This window comes from Coregonus lavaretus (genome assembly GCF_964263955.1).
Source record: "Coregonus lavaretus genome assembly, chromosome: 7".
NCBI classification, from domain to species: Eukaryota; Metazoa; Chordata; class Actinopteri; order Salmoniformes; family Salmonidae; genus Coregonus; species Coregonus lavaretus.
Window position 1 is genome coordinate 34,042,418 of NC_139994.1, and position 17,525 is coordinate 34,059,942.

The 17,525-nt window shown below is 44.9% G+C and overlaps 1 protein-coding gene across 2 annotated transcripts in view; it reads left to right on the plus strand.

Moving 5' to 3' along the window:
- Window positions 1-17,525, plus strand: part of LOC311132887 (sodium bicarbonate cotransporter 3-like) — a gene marked incomplete at both ends in the record, with an annotated part of 70,839 nt that overhangs the window by 43,322 nt on the left and 9,992 nt on the right. Inside the window, 9 exons of one of the 2 annotated variants that reach the window (XM_084166251.1) lie at window positions 365-503; window positions 1,238-1,398; window positions 1,682-1,870; window positions 3,191-3,583; window positions 11,053-11,171; window positions 12,962-13,119; window positions 13,344-13,431; window positions 13,676-13,822; window positions 14,795-14,907. In XM_084166251.1, coding sequence (XP_084022377.1) covers window positions 365-503; window positions 1,238-1,398; window positions 1,682-1,870; window positions 3,191-3,583; window positions 11,053-11,171; window positions 12,962-13,119; window positions 13,344-13,431; window positions 13,676-13,822; window positions 14,795-14,907 — 1,507 coding nt within the window. The remainder of the gene's footprint in view (window positions 1-364; window positions 504-1,237; window positions 1,399-1,681; window positions 1,871-3,190; window positions 3,584-11,052; window positions 11,172-12,961; window positions 13,120-13,343; window positions 13,432-13,675; window positions 13,823-14,794; window positions 14,908-17,525) is intronic. The other variant, XM_084166252.1, reaches the window with a different exon arrangement.

A 17,525-nucleotide genomic window follows, 5' to 3' on the forward strand; every position in this document is an offset into this window, starting at 1 on the left:
CCCCAACCGACCGGGGAAAGGGATAGACGGTCGGGATACATGACAAATTGAACTGTCTGACTGCGTTCATGCTCTCGCTCTTTTAATCTATCCAATGTCCATTCCTCTTCCAATGGTGAATTTAGCTCCTGGAAATCTGATGTTGTCGTTTTGGTGATTCACTCAAACATCACTCTTATTTCACATTTGCCTGTTACTACTCCCACACACACCTGATTATTGAACATATTTATTTATTCCCTCTTTGTAATGCAGAGGAAATCACAGCAGTCCATTCAGAAGCTAAGCACTGGATCCCGCTCCTCCCACACTCTCCTCCAGTCCTCATCTCTATATCTCTGTCCCCCCCCCCCCCCCCCCCTAGACACGCCCTCCCAGCGGGTGCAGTTCATCCTGGGTACGGAGGATGACGACGTGGAGCACATCCCCCACGACCTGTTCACCGAGCTGGACGAGCTGTCCTTCAGGGACGGGAGCGCCACAGAGTGGAAGGAGACCGCCAGGTAGGTCACAGCCGAGCCCAGGGTCCAGCCTCCACACTCCAGGGTCCATGTGACTTTATCATGTCATTCTTTGTTCATTCAGGTTTAAATTCAACTGCACTTTATTGGTACCGTAGGTTCTCCATGAAAGATTAGTTTAACTTTGCATCTTGATCATTTTGAAGTCGTCTTCTTGACTGTGGTAAAATATTCAGGGAAACCAACTTTTTAATGGCCAAAACTGTAGGCTGGTAAACTGTGGCCTTTTATAACTACCTTGGGGAACGGAGAGCTATGAGATGGTGACGCGTCTTGTGTGTGAGTGGGAATGTGTTATTATGAGTAATGGGTAAGATTGACAGAGCTCTACTGCCTACAGGTCTACAGATAGATAGTCAATCTATCTTAGTCATCCTTCATTGCCATGGTACTATCACCATCTCAGACAATGCCAGCTTACGCTCACGGGCTCAGACACAAATACACAGCAATTTACCGCTCTTAAAAAAACTGGTTAAAACTGGTTTCAGTCTGACAGGAGGTAAAAGCCTAAAAAACGTAATCAAACTTTTTCCGTTACCTCTCAAAGGTGAACCACTCAAGGCAATGCAAATTGTCTGATATGTTTAGGCCTGGTCTTTTCTTCTGGTCAAGTTGTTCTTAGTTAGCATTGGGGATATTTTTCTTTATTTATAATTGTGCGTGTCTTGTGTCCGTGTCTTTGCACGTGCTTGTGCGTGTGTGTGTGTGTTTAGGTGGCTGAAGTTTGAGGAGGACGTGGAAGATGGAGGGGAGCGTTGGAGTAAGCCCTACGTAGCCACCCTGTCTCTACACAGCCTGTTTGAGCTGAGGAGCTGCATCCTCAACGGCACCGTCTTGCTAGACATGAGGGCCACCTGTATCGAGGAGATTGCAGGTACATTCATGTCAGAAGAGTTTGTGTGTATGTGTCCGTGTGTACGCTCATGTGCATGCTATATGATTAGCTAGATTTGTGTGTGCAAATGATAAACAAGGCAATAATAAAAAGTTGGTTGAATAAGGTGAAATTGAATTGATCTGTGTGTGTGTGTGTGTGTGTGTGTGTGTGCGTGCAAGTTCATTTGCAAGTGTGTTTACCAATAGTGTAAACCTCAAAATGAACAATGATACAAGGCAATACAATGCGTCCGTGTGTGTTTGTTCACGTGTGTGTCCAGACATGTTGATTGACAGCATGGTGGCGTCTGGCCAGCTGGAGGAGGAGCTGCGTCAGAAGGTGCGTGAGGCCGTGTTGAAGAGACACCACCACCAGAACGAGAGGAAGCTCAGCAACCGCATCCCGCTGGTGCGCTCAATCGCAGACATAGGCAAGAAACATTCAGACCCGTTGTTGCTTGAGAGAAACGGTGAGATCCCCTGCGCCGCGCACACTCCATTTATTTTTCCTCGATCCTCGAGGGGTTTCAAATCATCTTTGTAATCCTTGGTATCCCAAAAAAGGAACGGTGATAGCATCTCCCACATACACTCTTAGAAAAAAGGGTTCCAAAAAGGTTATTCAGCTGTCCCCATAGGAGAACCATTTTTGGTTCCAGGTAGAACTATTTTGGGTTCCATGTAGAACCCTCTGTGGAAAGGGTTCTACATGAAACTCAAAAGGGCTCTACGTGGAACCAAAAAGGGTTCTCCTATGGGGACAGCCGTTGAACACTTTTAGGTTCTAGATGGAATCCTTTTCTCTAAGAGTGTATCACCACAACAATCATGTATGTAATGTATGCCATTTAGCAGACACTTTTATTCAAAGTGACTTACAGTACAGTGAGTACGTACATTTTAGTATGTGTGGCCCCAGCGGAATTGGTCTTACCAACTGAGCCACACAAGACCAAATCCATCACGGCAGTTCAGGAGGTGTCAAACTAATGATGTGAGTAGATGCTACAATGAGGATATAAGCTTCATAGAGACAACTACTACCCCCCACCGTGAAAGATAAATCTAGGTGCGGATGGTGCGAGCATGTGTGGCTGGCCGGGCTCAGGGTTTGGCCTCTGAGAATTAACAATGGCTTCTACTCCATGTTGGAATGGTTGGGGTAATGCTCTTCTTGCAGTTCGATATGTTTGGTTTGCTGAGCATGACCTCAGGGTGTGGTGTGTACTCAGAGTATGGTGTGTGACTGTTTATGTCCTACTGTCATTGAATGCCATGTCGCCTGTGTATAAAATACGTGTGAAATGTCATATATTAATGTGCTACACAATCATAGTAAGTAATTGCACAGCTTGGACAGAAATATGACTGGTTTATGTGTGGTTCTGTATTTGTTTGTACAGTATACTGTACACTGACACTGTGCTAACCAACCCTCACCTCTTCTCTTGCCTGCAAGCATCCCTCTACCCAAAATGCTCTCCCTCAGTCTGTCACTGTGTGATTGGTGAGCGCACAAGCCTATTGGTCCGTGTGGACACCTCCCCTCTCTCACCTTTCCCCTGCAAGAACCTCTCGGCACCTCTGTCTCTCTCTAACCACACTCCTCCCAAGCTCCCACCACCTACCTTCTCTCTCTGCCCCCAGAGAATGCACCCCTAAAACCACCTCTCTGATGAAATCCTCCCTCATATGTTTCTCCTTTTACCATCTCCCCCTTTTTCCTCCCTCCTCCCGTTCTTCTCTCCCTCTTCTCCCTTCTTTGTTGTTGTGTCTTCCCGCCGCTCCAGGGGAGGGCCTCTCTGCCTCCCGCCACTCCCTGAAGCCGGGGTCCTCCGTCTCCAACCTGTCCCAGAGGCGAGAGTCCCGGGTGTCCGTCCTCCTCAACCTCCTTCTGCCTAACTCCTCCTCCTCCACCTCCGCTGGGGGGCCTTCCCCCGGACCCTCGCCCCTCACCACCCCCCAGAACACGCCCCCTACTCCCCGCCGCTCCCCAGACCCTCCCTGCGCCCCTGGCCCCGCCCCGGGCCCCCAGGCCATCCCGGAGGTGGTGGTGTCACCGCCTGAGGACGACGAGTCGCCACCCACCGCCATTACGAAGGATGAGGAGGCGTCTCCCACTCGGCAACCGTCGCTGCAGACTAAAGGGCTCCAGCAGCTGCCCTTAGAAGGCAAATATCTGTGTAGCCTGCCAGTGTGAGTCACGGCTTGAACAGAGAAAACTAGCACCAGCATGCTGGCTGTGCCCTCCTTCCCTACCCTACTACAAATCCATTATCAACCCACAGCAAGGCTTTTTATACCCCTCCTCTATTAACTCAACAAGACCTCACACTGTTTCCCTCTACCTCATTCCTTTCTTGCATACCTCTCTGTCTCTGTTTCTCAAGTTTAGTCTATCAAATCATTTTATTTATTGTACACATTCCTTTCTCTCTCTGTCTCCACCTTTCTTCATTCAGCCCTTCCACACTACCCCCACCTTGCTTGGCTTGGACCCTCCACTTCTCTCTGCTCAGTGTGTGTGCATGGCTCTCCTCGAAAATGTGTTTCATAATTTACCATACCATAGTTCTGCAGGGTCCGACATTAACGATGGCCCGCTGCCGCAGGACCAGTAAAAACGTGTCGAGCCAGTGGATCTCCTCAGTCACTGGCCTGACCGGGCCAGTAACTTCTCAGTGCATTTTGGCGTTCCAATTTGACATTTACCTGCTATGTAATCTCTCATGGGCATATCTACGTAAACCCTTCCCTTTTTCCACATTTTGTTACGTTCCAGCCTTATTCTAAAATGTATTACATTCTTTTTCCCCCTCATCAATACCCCATAATGACAAAGTGAAAACAGGTTTTTAGAGATTTTTGCAAATGTATTTAAAATAAAAAACAGAAATACCTTATTTGCATAAGTATTCAGCCCATTTGCTATGAGACTTGAAATTGAGCTCCGGTGCATCCTGTTTCCATTTATCATCCTTGAGATGTTTCTAAAACTTGATTGGAGTCCACCTGTGGTAAATTCAATTGATTGGAAATGATTTGGAAAGGCAAACACCTGTCTATATAAGGTCCCACAGTTGACAGTGCATGTCAGAGCAAAAACCAAGCCATGAGGTTGAAGGAGTTGTCCGAGCTCCGAGACAGGATTGTGTCGAGGCACAGATCTGGGGAAGGGTACCAAAAGATGTCTGCAGCATTGAAGGTCCCCGAGAACACAGTGGCCTCCATCATTCTTAAATGGAAGAAGTTTAGAACCACCAAGACTTCCTAGAGCTAGCTGCCCGGCCAAACTGAGCAATCGGGGGAGAAGGGCCTTGGTCAGGGAGGTGACCAAGAACCTGATGGTCACTCTGACAGAGCTCTAATGTTCCTCTGTGGAGATGGGAGAACCTTCCAGAAGGACAACCATCTCTGCAGCACTCCACCAATCAGGTCTTTATGTTAGAGTGGCCAGACGGAAGCCACCCCTCAGTAAAAGGCACATGACAGCCTGCTTGGAGTTTGCCAAAAGGCACCTAAAGACTCTCAGACCATGAGAAACAAGATTCTCTGGTCTGATGAAACCAAGATTGAACTCTTTGGCCTGAATGCCAAGTGTCACGTCTGGAGGAAACATGGCACCATCCCTACTGTGAAGCATGGTGGTGGCAGCATCATGCTGTGGGGATGTTTTTCAGCGGCAGGGATTGGGAGATTAGTCAGGATCGAGGCAAAGATTAACTGAGCAGAGAGATCCTTGATGACAACCTGCTCCAGAGCGCTCAGGACCTCAGACTGGGGCAAAGGTTAACCTTCCAACAGGACAACGATCCTAAGCAGACAGCCAAGACAACGCAGGAGTGGCTTCGGGACAAGTCTCTGAATGTCCTTGAGTGGCCCAGCCAGAGCCCGGACTTGAACCCGATCGAGCATGTCTGGAGAGACCTGAAAATAGCTGTGCAGCAACGCTCCCCATCCAACCTGGCAGAGCATGAGAGGATCTGCAGAGAAGAATGGGAGAAACTCCCCAAATACAGTTGTTCCAAGGTTGTAGCGTCATACTCAAGAAGACTCGAGGCTGTAATCGCTGCCAAAGGTGCTTCAACAAAGTACTGAGTAAAGGGTCTGAATACTTATGTAAATGTGACATTTCCGGTGGGTTTTAAATATATAAATGAGCAAAAATTTCTAAAAACCTGTTTTTCCTTCGTCATTATGGGTTATTGTGTGTAGATTGATGAGGGAAAAAATCAATTTAATAAATTTTAGAATAAGGCTGTAACGTAACAAAATGTGGAAAAAGTCAAGGGGTCTGAATACTTTCCGAAGGCACTGTAACTGGTACGTAGAATCTGTTGGGAAGGAATGGGATGTGTGGGATAGCGAACAGCAGTAGTTCTGGTGTTAGGGTTTTTCGTCACTGGTTATTTGGACAAATCATGATTTCGTAGGTGTAAGCTTCTTTTGAATTTCGGAAGGGTAAGGGAACATTCGGCGCGTAACTTGCAAAGAGAGAGGGTGAAGCTCCTCGTTCTAGCATCTCTTCATCTCTTCTCTTAACACGTATGGACCCAGAACTTAATCGAGCAGCTAACTAATTACATGAAGCTTTAGTTCGGGGTTTAGCTGAGATTACCTGCTGTGTCGCAGTTTTGAAAACCATTGAAGACTGACTACACGCGGAAAAGTCATGCTATTTGAATTTGAGCAATATGACTGGCCATTCATTCAACCACGCTGATCGCGAGTCACAACTTCTCGAGCAGTACATAAGTTGATGCACTCACATGGCACTCGCAAGCCGTCCAGAGTAAAAAGAAGCTCTCACCAATCAATTTACTTTAGGGAAATTGATTTACAAAAATAAACTTTCAATAGTGAACATACTAGCAGTATGCTGGCTACTATTGATAGTCTGCACAAAGAAAGCTACAAAAATACACCTAGCATTTGTCTTGGCTTGCCTACTGTAGCCAGATCAATATCTTCTCTTTTGAAACACAGTTGTCTTAAATGGGCACCGTCCTATTTTGAGATGTCAAAAAATATTCTCAAAATGACATACTTTAGAAACAAAGTGAATGCAATTAATACAAAGCAATTCTAAATAATTATATCACTAGATTCTATTACACAGCGTTTTAATACCATAATAACCAAATGTAGCCTAATGCTAGCTGAATATAGGCAATGCATTTTAACTACACCATGTCCAGGCCAGTAGAAATTCTGTTCAGGCCAGTAGATTTTTGGCCAATAGTAAGAAAAAAAGGATCATGTTGGACCCTGGTTCTGTGATATTTCTTTGTCCACTTTTTCCTTGTAAACCTTTTTTTCATTCAGTCCTAAAATGAAACCTGAAGGGCTTTAATCATTTTACATTTTAGTCATTTAGCAGACGCTCTTATCCAGAGCGACTTACAGGAGCAATTAGGGTTAAGTGCCTTGCTCAAGGGCACATCAACAGATTTTTCACCTAGTTGGCTCTGGGATTAGAACCAGCGACCTTTCAGTTACTGGCACAACGCTCTTAACCACTACTGCACATTTTCCATCCCTTATTTTCCATCCCTTGAGGGCCTGTTTAATCCAGTCAGTGTAAGAGTTGAGACGCCAGACTCGCCACTATGGCAACAGGTCTCATATCATGGTGTATCTTCCCAGCTATAACTGTCACTGCTCTGCATGACTGTCCAATTGTGAATATACAGTCAGGACAGACTTAAACAACTTAAAACATCTTGTCTTTTTCCAGGGCAGCATCGTTTGGCATCTCTCCTCCATAATTCCTGAGTATAAACACACAGATGTCTCGGAGACGTTTTCCCCATTAAGAGTCTAGCGAGAGTCTCCTACATGTGCAAATAGCATGCTAAATATAAAGCCATACAGTGGGGTTGGGGTGGGAGGGTTGTAACGTTGGAACGTATCTCTCTCAGTCCCAGTGTCATCCACTGTGACTTTTTGTCTTTAGCCCCTGTATTTATAGCAGTGTGTGTAGAAGAGTGCTGAACTGGAAGGTTGGGTCATGACAACTAGAGACTGCTGGTTTGGAGGGAAACATGATTTAAGGTGGGCAGCTGGTTGTCTTATTATAAGTACTAGTGTGGTTCTGTAATCTTCCATTACTTCAGTCTAGAAAGACAACGTTTGCCGAGAAACTATATAATGTACTTGACCACGTTGTGTGTATCGCTCAAGTGAAGTTTGAATCCCATCCTTGACAACATTACAACATTACAACAACAAACGATATACTACGTACTTACTTCACCTCGTTCTGAGTATCGTTCATTTGAGTTTGAATCCCATGCTTGCATAGACAGGCAGTTAAGGATGATTTGTAGGAGCTATTAGAAGCATTCAAAGAAAAGAACAACCTCCCTACAATCAAAGATGGCGAAGTTTGATAATGCTGGGTGGTTGCTTTGCTGCCTCTGGACTGGGGACCTTGAACGTGCACAAAGCACAATGAATCTGCAGACTATCAGGTGTTTTGGAGAGCAATGTTCAACCCAGTGTCCAAAAATTGGGTCTCCATTGAAGGTTGTGTGTCTTCCAGCAGGACAATGACCCCAAACACGCATCCAAAAGCACCCAGGAATGGTTCAAGAAGAGATGATGGACTGTAATGGAGTGGCCAGAGAAGAATCCAGATCTTACTCCCATCTAAAACTTATTGCAAGATCTGAAAACAGCAGTTGGTGGAGGGCACCCCTCAAACATTGAAGGATTAGAGAGGTTTGCTGCTAACAAGTGGGCCAAATGACCAGTAAAAGGTTCAGCAAGCTCATTGATTGCTGCAAGAAGCATTTGTCTGCAGTTATCTTGGCCAAAGGCTGTGCAACCAAGTACTAGCTCCGGGATGCCAATACTTTTGTCCATGTCATTTGTCTTTCTTTTCTAAATTAAAATTATAAACTCGATAAAGTTTACAAAAATAAAATTGGTTCTGCAATGTTGAATGCTGAGTGTACAAAACAGTATACTGCTTTTTCCATGACAGACTGACCAGGTGAATCCAGGTGAAAGCTATTCCTCATGAAATCCACTTCAATCAGTGTAGATGAAGGGGAGGAGACGGGTTAAAGAAGGATTTTTAAGCCTTGAGACAATTGAGACATGGATTGTGTATTTGTGCCATTCAGAGGGTGAATGGGCAAGACAAAATATTTTGTGCCTTTGAACGGGTTATGGTAGTAGGTGCCAGGCACACCGGTTTGAGCATGTCAAGAACTGCAACACTGCTGGGTTTTTCACGCTCAACAGTTTCCCGTGTGTATCAAGAATGGTCCACCACCCAAAGGACATCCAGCCAACTTGACATAACTGTGCGAAGCATTGGAGTCAACATGGGCCAGCATCCCTGTGGAACCCTTTCGACACCTTGTAGAGTCCATGCCTCGACGAATTGAGGCTGTTCTGAGGGCAAAAGGGGCTGCAACTCAATATTAGGAAAGTATGTGGACACTGCTTCAAATTAGTGGATTCTGCTATTTCTGCCACTACTGTTTCTGACAGGTGTATAAAATCGAGCACACAGCCATGCAATCTCTATAGACAAACTTTGGCAATAGAATGGCCTTACCGAAGAACTTCGTGACTTTCAACGTGGCACCGTCATGGGATGCCACCTTTCCAACAAGTCAGTTAGTCAAATTTCTGCCCTGCTAGTGCTGCCACGGTCAACTGTAAGTGATGTTATTGTGAAGTGGAAATGTCTAGGAGCAACAATGGCTCAGCTGCGAAGTGGTAGGCCACACAATCTCACAGAACGGGACCACCGAGTGCTGAAGCACGTAGCGCGTAAAAATCGTCTGTCCTTGGTTGCAACACTCACTACCGAGTTCCAAACTGCCTCTGGAAGCAATGTCAGCACAATAACTGTTTGTCGGGAGCATCATGAAATGGGTTTCCATGGCCGAACAGCCGCACACAAGCCGCACACATCGCCATGCGCAATGCCAAGCGTCGACTGGAGTGGTGTAAAGCGCGCCGCCATTGGAGTCTGGAGCAGTTGAAACACGTTCTCTGGAGTGATGAATCACGCTTCACTATCTAGCAGTCCGGCGGACGAATCTGGGTTTGGCGGATGACAGGAGAACGCTACCTGCCCCAATGCATAGTGGAGGAGGAATAATGGTCTGGGGCTGTTTTTCATGATTCGGGCTAGGCCCCTTAGTTCCAGTGAAGGGAAATCTTAACGCTACAACATACAATGACATTCTAGACGATTCTGTGCTTCCAACTTTGTGGCAACAGTTTGGGGAAGGCCCTTTCATGTTTCAGCATGACAATGCCCACGTGCACAAAGCGAGGTCCATACAGAAATGGTTTGTCGAGATCGGTGTGGAAGAACTTCACTGGCCTTCAGCGAGCCAGGCCTAATTGCCCAACGTCAGTGCCCGACCTCACTAATGCTCTTGTGGCTGAATGAAGTAAGTCCCTGCAGCAATGTTCCAACATCTAGTGGAAAGCTATCCCAGAAGAGTGGAGGCTGTTATAGCAGCAAAGGGGGGATCAACTCCATATTAATGCCCATGATTTTGGAATGAGATGTTCGACGAGCAGGTGTCCACATACTATATATATATCTTTTTTTTTGTAAACTTATTTTAGAAGAAATAGGGAATTATTTATGAAAAGTGCAAGGGTGCAAATTATTTGGCCGCAACTGCAACTGTGTGTACTCACCTTTTGACTGCCGGATTCTCTAGTAAGAACTGTCTAATGAGCTGTATAATGCCACGGCAGCACTCATGCGACACATAACATGTAGTGTCAGCTCTTAGTATGCAGATGAAGACAAATGATCATAGAGTCAGTCGTTTTTGTCCTCAGTGTGCCCCTGGGTTTGGAATGATATGATTTGATTATTCGGACTCGTTTGCATATGGACCGTGGCCGGGGGTCCAGCATGGAGCCCACATTCCGGGCTTTATCTTCCTGAATGAAGTGTGTCCGCGGATGCTTCTGTTCATCCCAACATGGCTGCATAGTAGACCACAGCGCCGGGTTACAACAGGTCACAGGTCAAGGATGACCACAAGGAGGAAACTGTCACCCATTCATATTCATTTGAACATTCATCTACATTCTAGGTGATTGAGACAGATGGAGTGGAGTGTGTATGGTTGCTATGTTACAATTTATTCATTTTTGTGGTCATTTCCTCAATGCACGTCTCCCTCGCTGAAGTGCTGGCATTTCCTGTGTACGGCTCACCTCACATGGCTATAGGGCACATTGAAGTGGGGAGGCGGATGTGCAATTGCCTTTATCACTGCAGGCCATAATGAATTTTCATTATGTTATCAATTTGTTAAGGTTTTTGAGAGTGTATAAATCAAACTATGTATCATACTATTTTGCAGTATGCATCTGTAGTCTGTGCCTATACAAGAGAACCTGTTGAAAAATAATTGCAATTAATTTATCACAGTATAGCTACATCATTTCTGTATAGATTAAGGCTTCTCAAATGTTCAAGAGAAGAACCTGTATTGTGTTTTGATGCTTTGCAAACTCTCTGCAGAAAAACACAATATTATCAAATGTAGGCATTCTAATGTCAGAGTATCCATGAGAATGCACTGAGCAGCAGGTGCCTCGGTCCTCCAGAGCTGACATTGCTAACACTCTTCTGCCGCTATCCCGTCTGTCGTTCCAGGGCCACTGATGTCCACGCACTCTGTCCCCAGTAACCTGGATAGCAGCAGCAAGACCGGAGACAGGAGGCCCTCCAAAGCTGGGGTCAGTAAAGAGAACAGCAGTGTGGACTTCAGCAAGGTAACCCCTGCTACTGGGCAAAGAAACCCCCTCATCATAAGCAACTCTCATCCAGACGTCCAAGACAACCATCATCAATCACAGCCCTTACTCTCTGGGCATAAGAAACACCACCCACTCCCTGCCTTCTAGAACCAAGAGCCAGTCTCAAAGTAAACTGTACATTTGGTTAAGTGAGCTCTTATCCCTTATTATATCCCTTTACGACTATAATATAAGTAGGCTGGCGGCCGTGAGGAGTCATCAGCTTCAAACCAGCTTTCATGGGTCCTCTGTAGCTCAATTGGTAGAGCATGGCGCTTGTAACGCCAAGATAGTGGGTTCGATCCCCGGGACCACCCATACGTAAAAATGTATGCACACATGACTGTAAGTCGCTTTGGATAAAAGCGTCTGCTAAATGGCATATTATTATTATTATGTGTATGCCAAGAAACAACCTCATACTTGCTGGGGGAGTCTAATCAAAAGAGGGAGGAGAGGGAGACAGAGAGTGTGTGTGTTTGTGGAAAAGAGAGCGATGCAGATATTACCCATCTCAGTTGGCAAGGTCACCCAGCTCTGTTACATAGTTCAAACAAACAACCTTGTGATGAAAGGGACTCCTTTGCTCAGTACTGGCCTTTATAGCTTTCCTCTACGCCACTAACAACGTAGCTTCCCGCAACCCTAGCATCCATCCATAACTGCTATCTGCCACTAAGCATGATCCCTCCAAACCCAGTCATTCCTTCCTTTCATTTGAAGTCTCTCCCTACTCTGTTGTGCCCATTGGGCTCCAGGTAGATATGACATAACATATATATTTTTACTCGGCTTGATTTGTTATACCAGTGTTTCCCAATATAGAGCTGCATTCTCATGTGCATCCCGCGGGACCTGCGGGCCCAGACAGAGATCATAGCGGCGTGGTTGGCATTTTTCATGCTATGGGCGGGAGTGGGCGGTCAGACAGACAACTTTGGGATGAAAATATATGTTATAGTCCCACAGATTATTTCGAACGGTTGTCTTTCTGTTTTGTATGTGTTATCTATTGTATTAAAAGCACCTCTGTAACACAATTCACAAACTCTTATAGGCTAATTCTGCTTCAAGTTCAGTAGCCTACCTCTCCTCTCTTTTGTTGGGCGTGCGAGAACAATTGCGCCTATGTGTGGTCTCAATTAAATAGCCTGTAGCCTATAGGTATAGGCAGAGAAGCACGGCACAGTTGTCTTTCCATGGAAAATGACTTCCTAAATATGATAGGCTATAGTTTAGGCTCCGACATTGACTGGTAATAAATATTGATAAAACATTTATTTGTCTACCTGCAAATCGTCCTGCTTCTATTAAAGTTTTGCAAGAGTATTTCAAAACGGTTAGTCTTTCTGTTTTGTATGCTATGCGTTATCTAAATTGCTGGGACCGGGGCTGCAAAGCAAGCAGTGTTACATACACCTACATTGCTGGACTGTGGTCAGGTTCGGGACCAGTTCTTGCGGGAGTGGGTGGGAGTTGGACAAGAAGTCAGCAGGAGAGGGCGGGCGCGGTAAGAAAAGTAGTAGGTGTCCTCTATTTCCCAATCCTGGTTCTGGAGACCCAAAGGGATGCACATTTTAGTTTTTATTCAACTAATCAACTCATCATGAAGCCTTTGATTATTTAAATCAGGTGTGCTAGTGCTAGGGAAAAAAATAAAATAAATGTGCACACCTTTGGGTCCCCAGGACCAGGATTGGGAGACAGTGTCTTATATAGTTGTTACTCCCTAAAGTCTCTCTCTCTGTCCCATTCCGCTCCTTTAGGTGGACATGAACTTCATGAAGAAGATTCCTCCGGGCGCCGAGGCATCCAACGTGCTGGTAGGGGAGGTGGACTTCCTAGAGAGGCCCATCATCGCCTTCGTACGCCTGTCCCCCGCCGTCCTCATCACAGGGCTCACGGAGGTGCCTGTGCCCACCAGGTAGGTACATTACATCTCTCTACACCCTCTTTCACTGCTCTTTCTCTGTCTAACCTGCTGGTTCTAGATTTTATTTTTGCACCTGCTCCCCTACCAGTAGCCTAAACCATTTGTACTAAATGATGTTGGGTTTTGAATACAATTCATTGTATCTGCCTATACCTGCCCATCTACATATATTTGCATTCAGTCTAATGTGTGAAAATGGTTTGTGTCCCATACAGGTTTTTGTTTTTGCTGCTGGGTCCACACGGTAAAGGCCCTCAGTACCATGAGATTGGCAGATCCATGGCCACACTAATGACAGATGAGGTGAGAGGATGGAAGATGTTTTACGTGCTGTTGTTTGTGCAATTATCCTTATAGTCTTATGAAGATTAGTAACATTCAGTCATAAACATTAATTAGCTCCCCCCACATGCATAGAATATAATAACTCATTTGTGTAACTTTTTCCCTTCAGGGGGATCTTTAGGTGTGGCATTCAGATTAGATCAATTTTAAGATCATTAGATCAAAATGTAAAAGCTATACTCTTTTCTGCATTTCTCTGTAGATATTCCATGATGTGGCGTACAAGGCCAAAGACCGGACTGACCTTCTGTCTGGGATAGATGAATTTCTGGACCAGGTGACAGTCCTGCCCCCAGGAGAATGGGACCCTACAATACGAATCGAACCCCCCAAGAACGTCCCATCACAGGTGAGGGTCTAAGTTGACAATGTGCTCTGCCTATAAACAGAAAATAAAAAAACACATAAATAAACAGAAAATCAACATGTCTGAAATTAAGCCTGATTTTAGATGATTGGTCACATATTTAGTGCTCTTCAATCTTGATCCTGGAGAACCACAAGAGGTGCAGGCTTTTGTTTCAGCCTAGCACTAACACAGTTGATTAAACTAATCAAGGGTTTGATGATTAGTTGAATCAGATGTGTTGGAAATATAGCCTGCACCACCTGTGGGTCCCCAGGATTGAAAAACGCTGGCTTGCATGGTAGTTTTCTATGATGTTTCCATGATGTGTATGACTGCGCCTCCTGGTGGCAGTAGAGGATAACATCCCTGTAATAACTTCAAATTAAATGAAATTGTATTTGTCACATGCGGCGAATACAACAGGTGTAGTAGACCTTACCGTGAAATGCTTACAAGCCCTTAACCAACAATACAGTTCAAGAAATAGAGTTAAGAAAATATTTACTAAATAAACTAAAGTAAAAAATAAAATACAAAGTAACACAATAAAATAACAATAACGAGGCTATATACAGGGGGTACCGGTACCGAGTCAATGTGCAGGGGTACAGGTTAGTCGAGGTAATTTGTACATGTAGGTGTGGGTAAAGTGACTATGCATAGATAATAAACAGCAAGTAGCAGCAGTGTAAAAACAAAGGGGGGGGGGTCAATGTAAATAATCCAGGTGGCCATTTGATTAATTGTTCAGCAGTCTTATGGCTTGGGGGTGGAATCTGTTAAGGAGCCTTTTGGACCTAGATTTGGCGCTCCGGTACCACTTGCCGTGCATTAGCAGAGAAAACAACTTAGTCATGCGTGCATGAATTTTCGTATGGGGGGCCCCAGCGGGAATCGAACCCATAACCTTGGCGTGGCCAAAGCCATGCTCTACCATCTGAGCCAAACCTATAAAGGCTCTCTCACTTGTAGATGAAGAGGAAGATTCCTACCCAGCCCAACGGGTCACCCTCACCCTCTGGGGAGATGTTGAAGGAGGAGGATGAAGGCCACGGAGCTGGGCCCGAGCTGCAGAGAACCGGACGGTGAGCTATACATATGAATTCATTGGGGAGGTTTCCGGGACACAGATTAAGCTTAATTCTGGACCTGAAAGCATTTTCAAATGAGCTTGCTTTTAGGTCCAGGACTAGGCTTAATCTGTGTCTGGGAAACTGCCCCATATAGAAGAGTTGATAAGGGTAAATCTCAAATGACACCCTATTTCTTACATATAGTTCTGATGAACAGTAGTGGACTACCATAAATGTGGAATAGGGTATCATTTGAGACACTGCCTAAGACTTGTCTAGTATTGGATATATATATATATTTTATAGTATGGCATGACATAGGCAATATGTTGTAAAACTCTTTTTTAAACTGTTTAATAGTAATAAAAATGCATTTTATTCTTGATGAAATTCATTACACATGTATAAGGTAATCCATTATTGAAACTGTTTATGAAGGCAAAATTAACAACATACAGTGCTCACATACTGTGACAAGTCATATAGATCATTATCACTGCACTGCACACTTTTGAATTGAATTGAATTTATTTTGGGTAAATAAAATGTACAATGTGGACCCAGAGGATATCACTTGAAAGTAGTAATTAAAACGCTTGTTTCCAAAGTGGTCCTCGATGGTAAAACAATAACACATATAATGATTAAAAGACAAGACAAAATTACAAACAACCATAAATACATTCATGTATATTGACATCCTAAAAAGTGGCACTATTCACTGCACTTTTCCCTAACCTTAAAAATCAACCATATTCATTTCACATTAAAACAATCTATTCATTGCACATCATACCTATCGTTCAAATAAATACACCTGACCAGCAGTCAGTGGTCTGAAAAAGAGAATGCAGGTCATGCAACATAATGTTATCTGGTATATGCTGAATGTTCCCCCTAGGACCAACATAGGGGTACAGGAGTTCCGGGAGGTGGGCTTGTTGCCTTTGGAGTCCGGAGTGGACCAACTTAAACTTCATCATATGTTTGACATCTTAAATGATCGTGCCCCAAGTTATATGAAAAACCACATTGATATGGTCTATAACCAACACAGTTACAATACCAGAGCAAGTTTTATGTCTTGTAAGATCCCATGAGTAAACAGTACTGCGAGGAGCACGTTTGTGCTCGAGAAGGTATCCCTCAAGTTGATTAAAAACGAATCTCTCAACAACTTTGGATAAGGTGCTGAGGATCGACATAGGCCTGTAGTTTCCTACATTTGTTTTACTGCTCTTCTTGTGGAGCGGAACCACCCGGGCTGTTTTGAAATCATTGGGAAATGTACCACTACTAATAGAAAGGTTTACAATATGCGTTATCATTTTAGCAGTAACACAAGCACTATCCTTTATGAATCTTGCAGGAAGGTTATCCAGCCCAGTTGCTTTGTTAAGCATAGTAGATTGGAAACTTTGCCACCATGCCCAGCTCAAACTTTACAATTACGATGCTGACATAAATAGATACTCTATGTGTGAAAGCCTCTGAGATCACATGGCTTCCCTGCTGGTAGAGTGTGTTTATTTGTGACCTCACTCCCCCATGACACACACCTCGCAGACTGGACACTGCATTATTTACCCCTCTGCATATCCATTCTCTGCGTGCTGCTATAAAAAGCCACATGCCGGCAGAGAACGACAGAGAGAGGTAGAGGGGGAAGGAGAGAGAGAGAGAGAGAGAGAGGTAGAGGGGGAAGGAGAGAGAGAGAGAGAGAGAGAGGGAGAGAGAGAGAGAGAGAGAGAGAGAGAGAGAGAGAGAGAGAGAGAGAGAGAGAGAGAGAGAGAGAGAGAAGAGAGAGAGAGAGAGAGAGAGAGAGAGAGAGAGAGAGAGAGAGAGAGAGAGAGAGAGAGAGAGAGAGAGAGAGAGAGAGAGAGAGAGAGAGAGAGAGAGAGAGAGAGAGAGAGAGAGAGAGAGAGAGAGAGAGAGAGAGAGAGAGAGAGAGAGACTTTACGGGGTGTTAGGCAGTCCCTGAACACACAAAGTGGTGGTGACTTAGAGCTGAGAGTGGTGGTTGAGTGTGTCTGTGTAGGTAGCTGGCAGTTGTCTGTGTGTGTGGCATTGTCTAGTGTGTGTGCAGTTGTCTAGTGTGTTTGGCATTGGCTAGTGTTTGTCCAGTTGTCTAGTGGTTTGGCAGTTGGCTAGTGTGTTTGGCAGTTGTCTAGTGTGTTCGGCAGCTGTCTAGTGTGTTTGGCAGTTGTCTAGTGTGTGGTGGTATTTGTCTACTATGTTTGGCAGTTGACTAGTGTGTTTGGCAGTTGTCTAGTGTGTGTGGCAGTTGTCTAGTGTGGTTGGCAGTTGTCTGATGTGTTTGGCAGTTGTCTAGTGTGTGTGTCAGTTGTCTAGTGTGTTTGGTAGTTGTCTAGTGTGTTGGCAGTTGTCTGATGTGTTTGGCATTTGTCTAGAGTGTGTGTCAGTTGTCTAGTGTGTTTGTCAGTTGTCTAGTGTGTTTGGCAGTTGTCTAGTGTGTTGTCAGTTGTCTGTGTGTGTGTTTGTTTGGCAGTGTCTAGTGTGTGGGTGCATTTCTAGAGTGTTGTGTCATTTGTCTAGAGTTGTGCAGTTGAAAGTTGGTTTGGCAGTGTGTTTGGCAGTTGACTAGTGTGTGTAGTAGCTGTCTACCATGT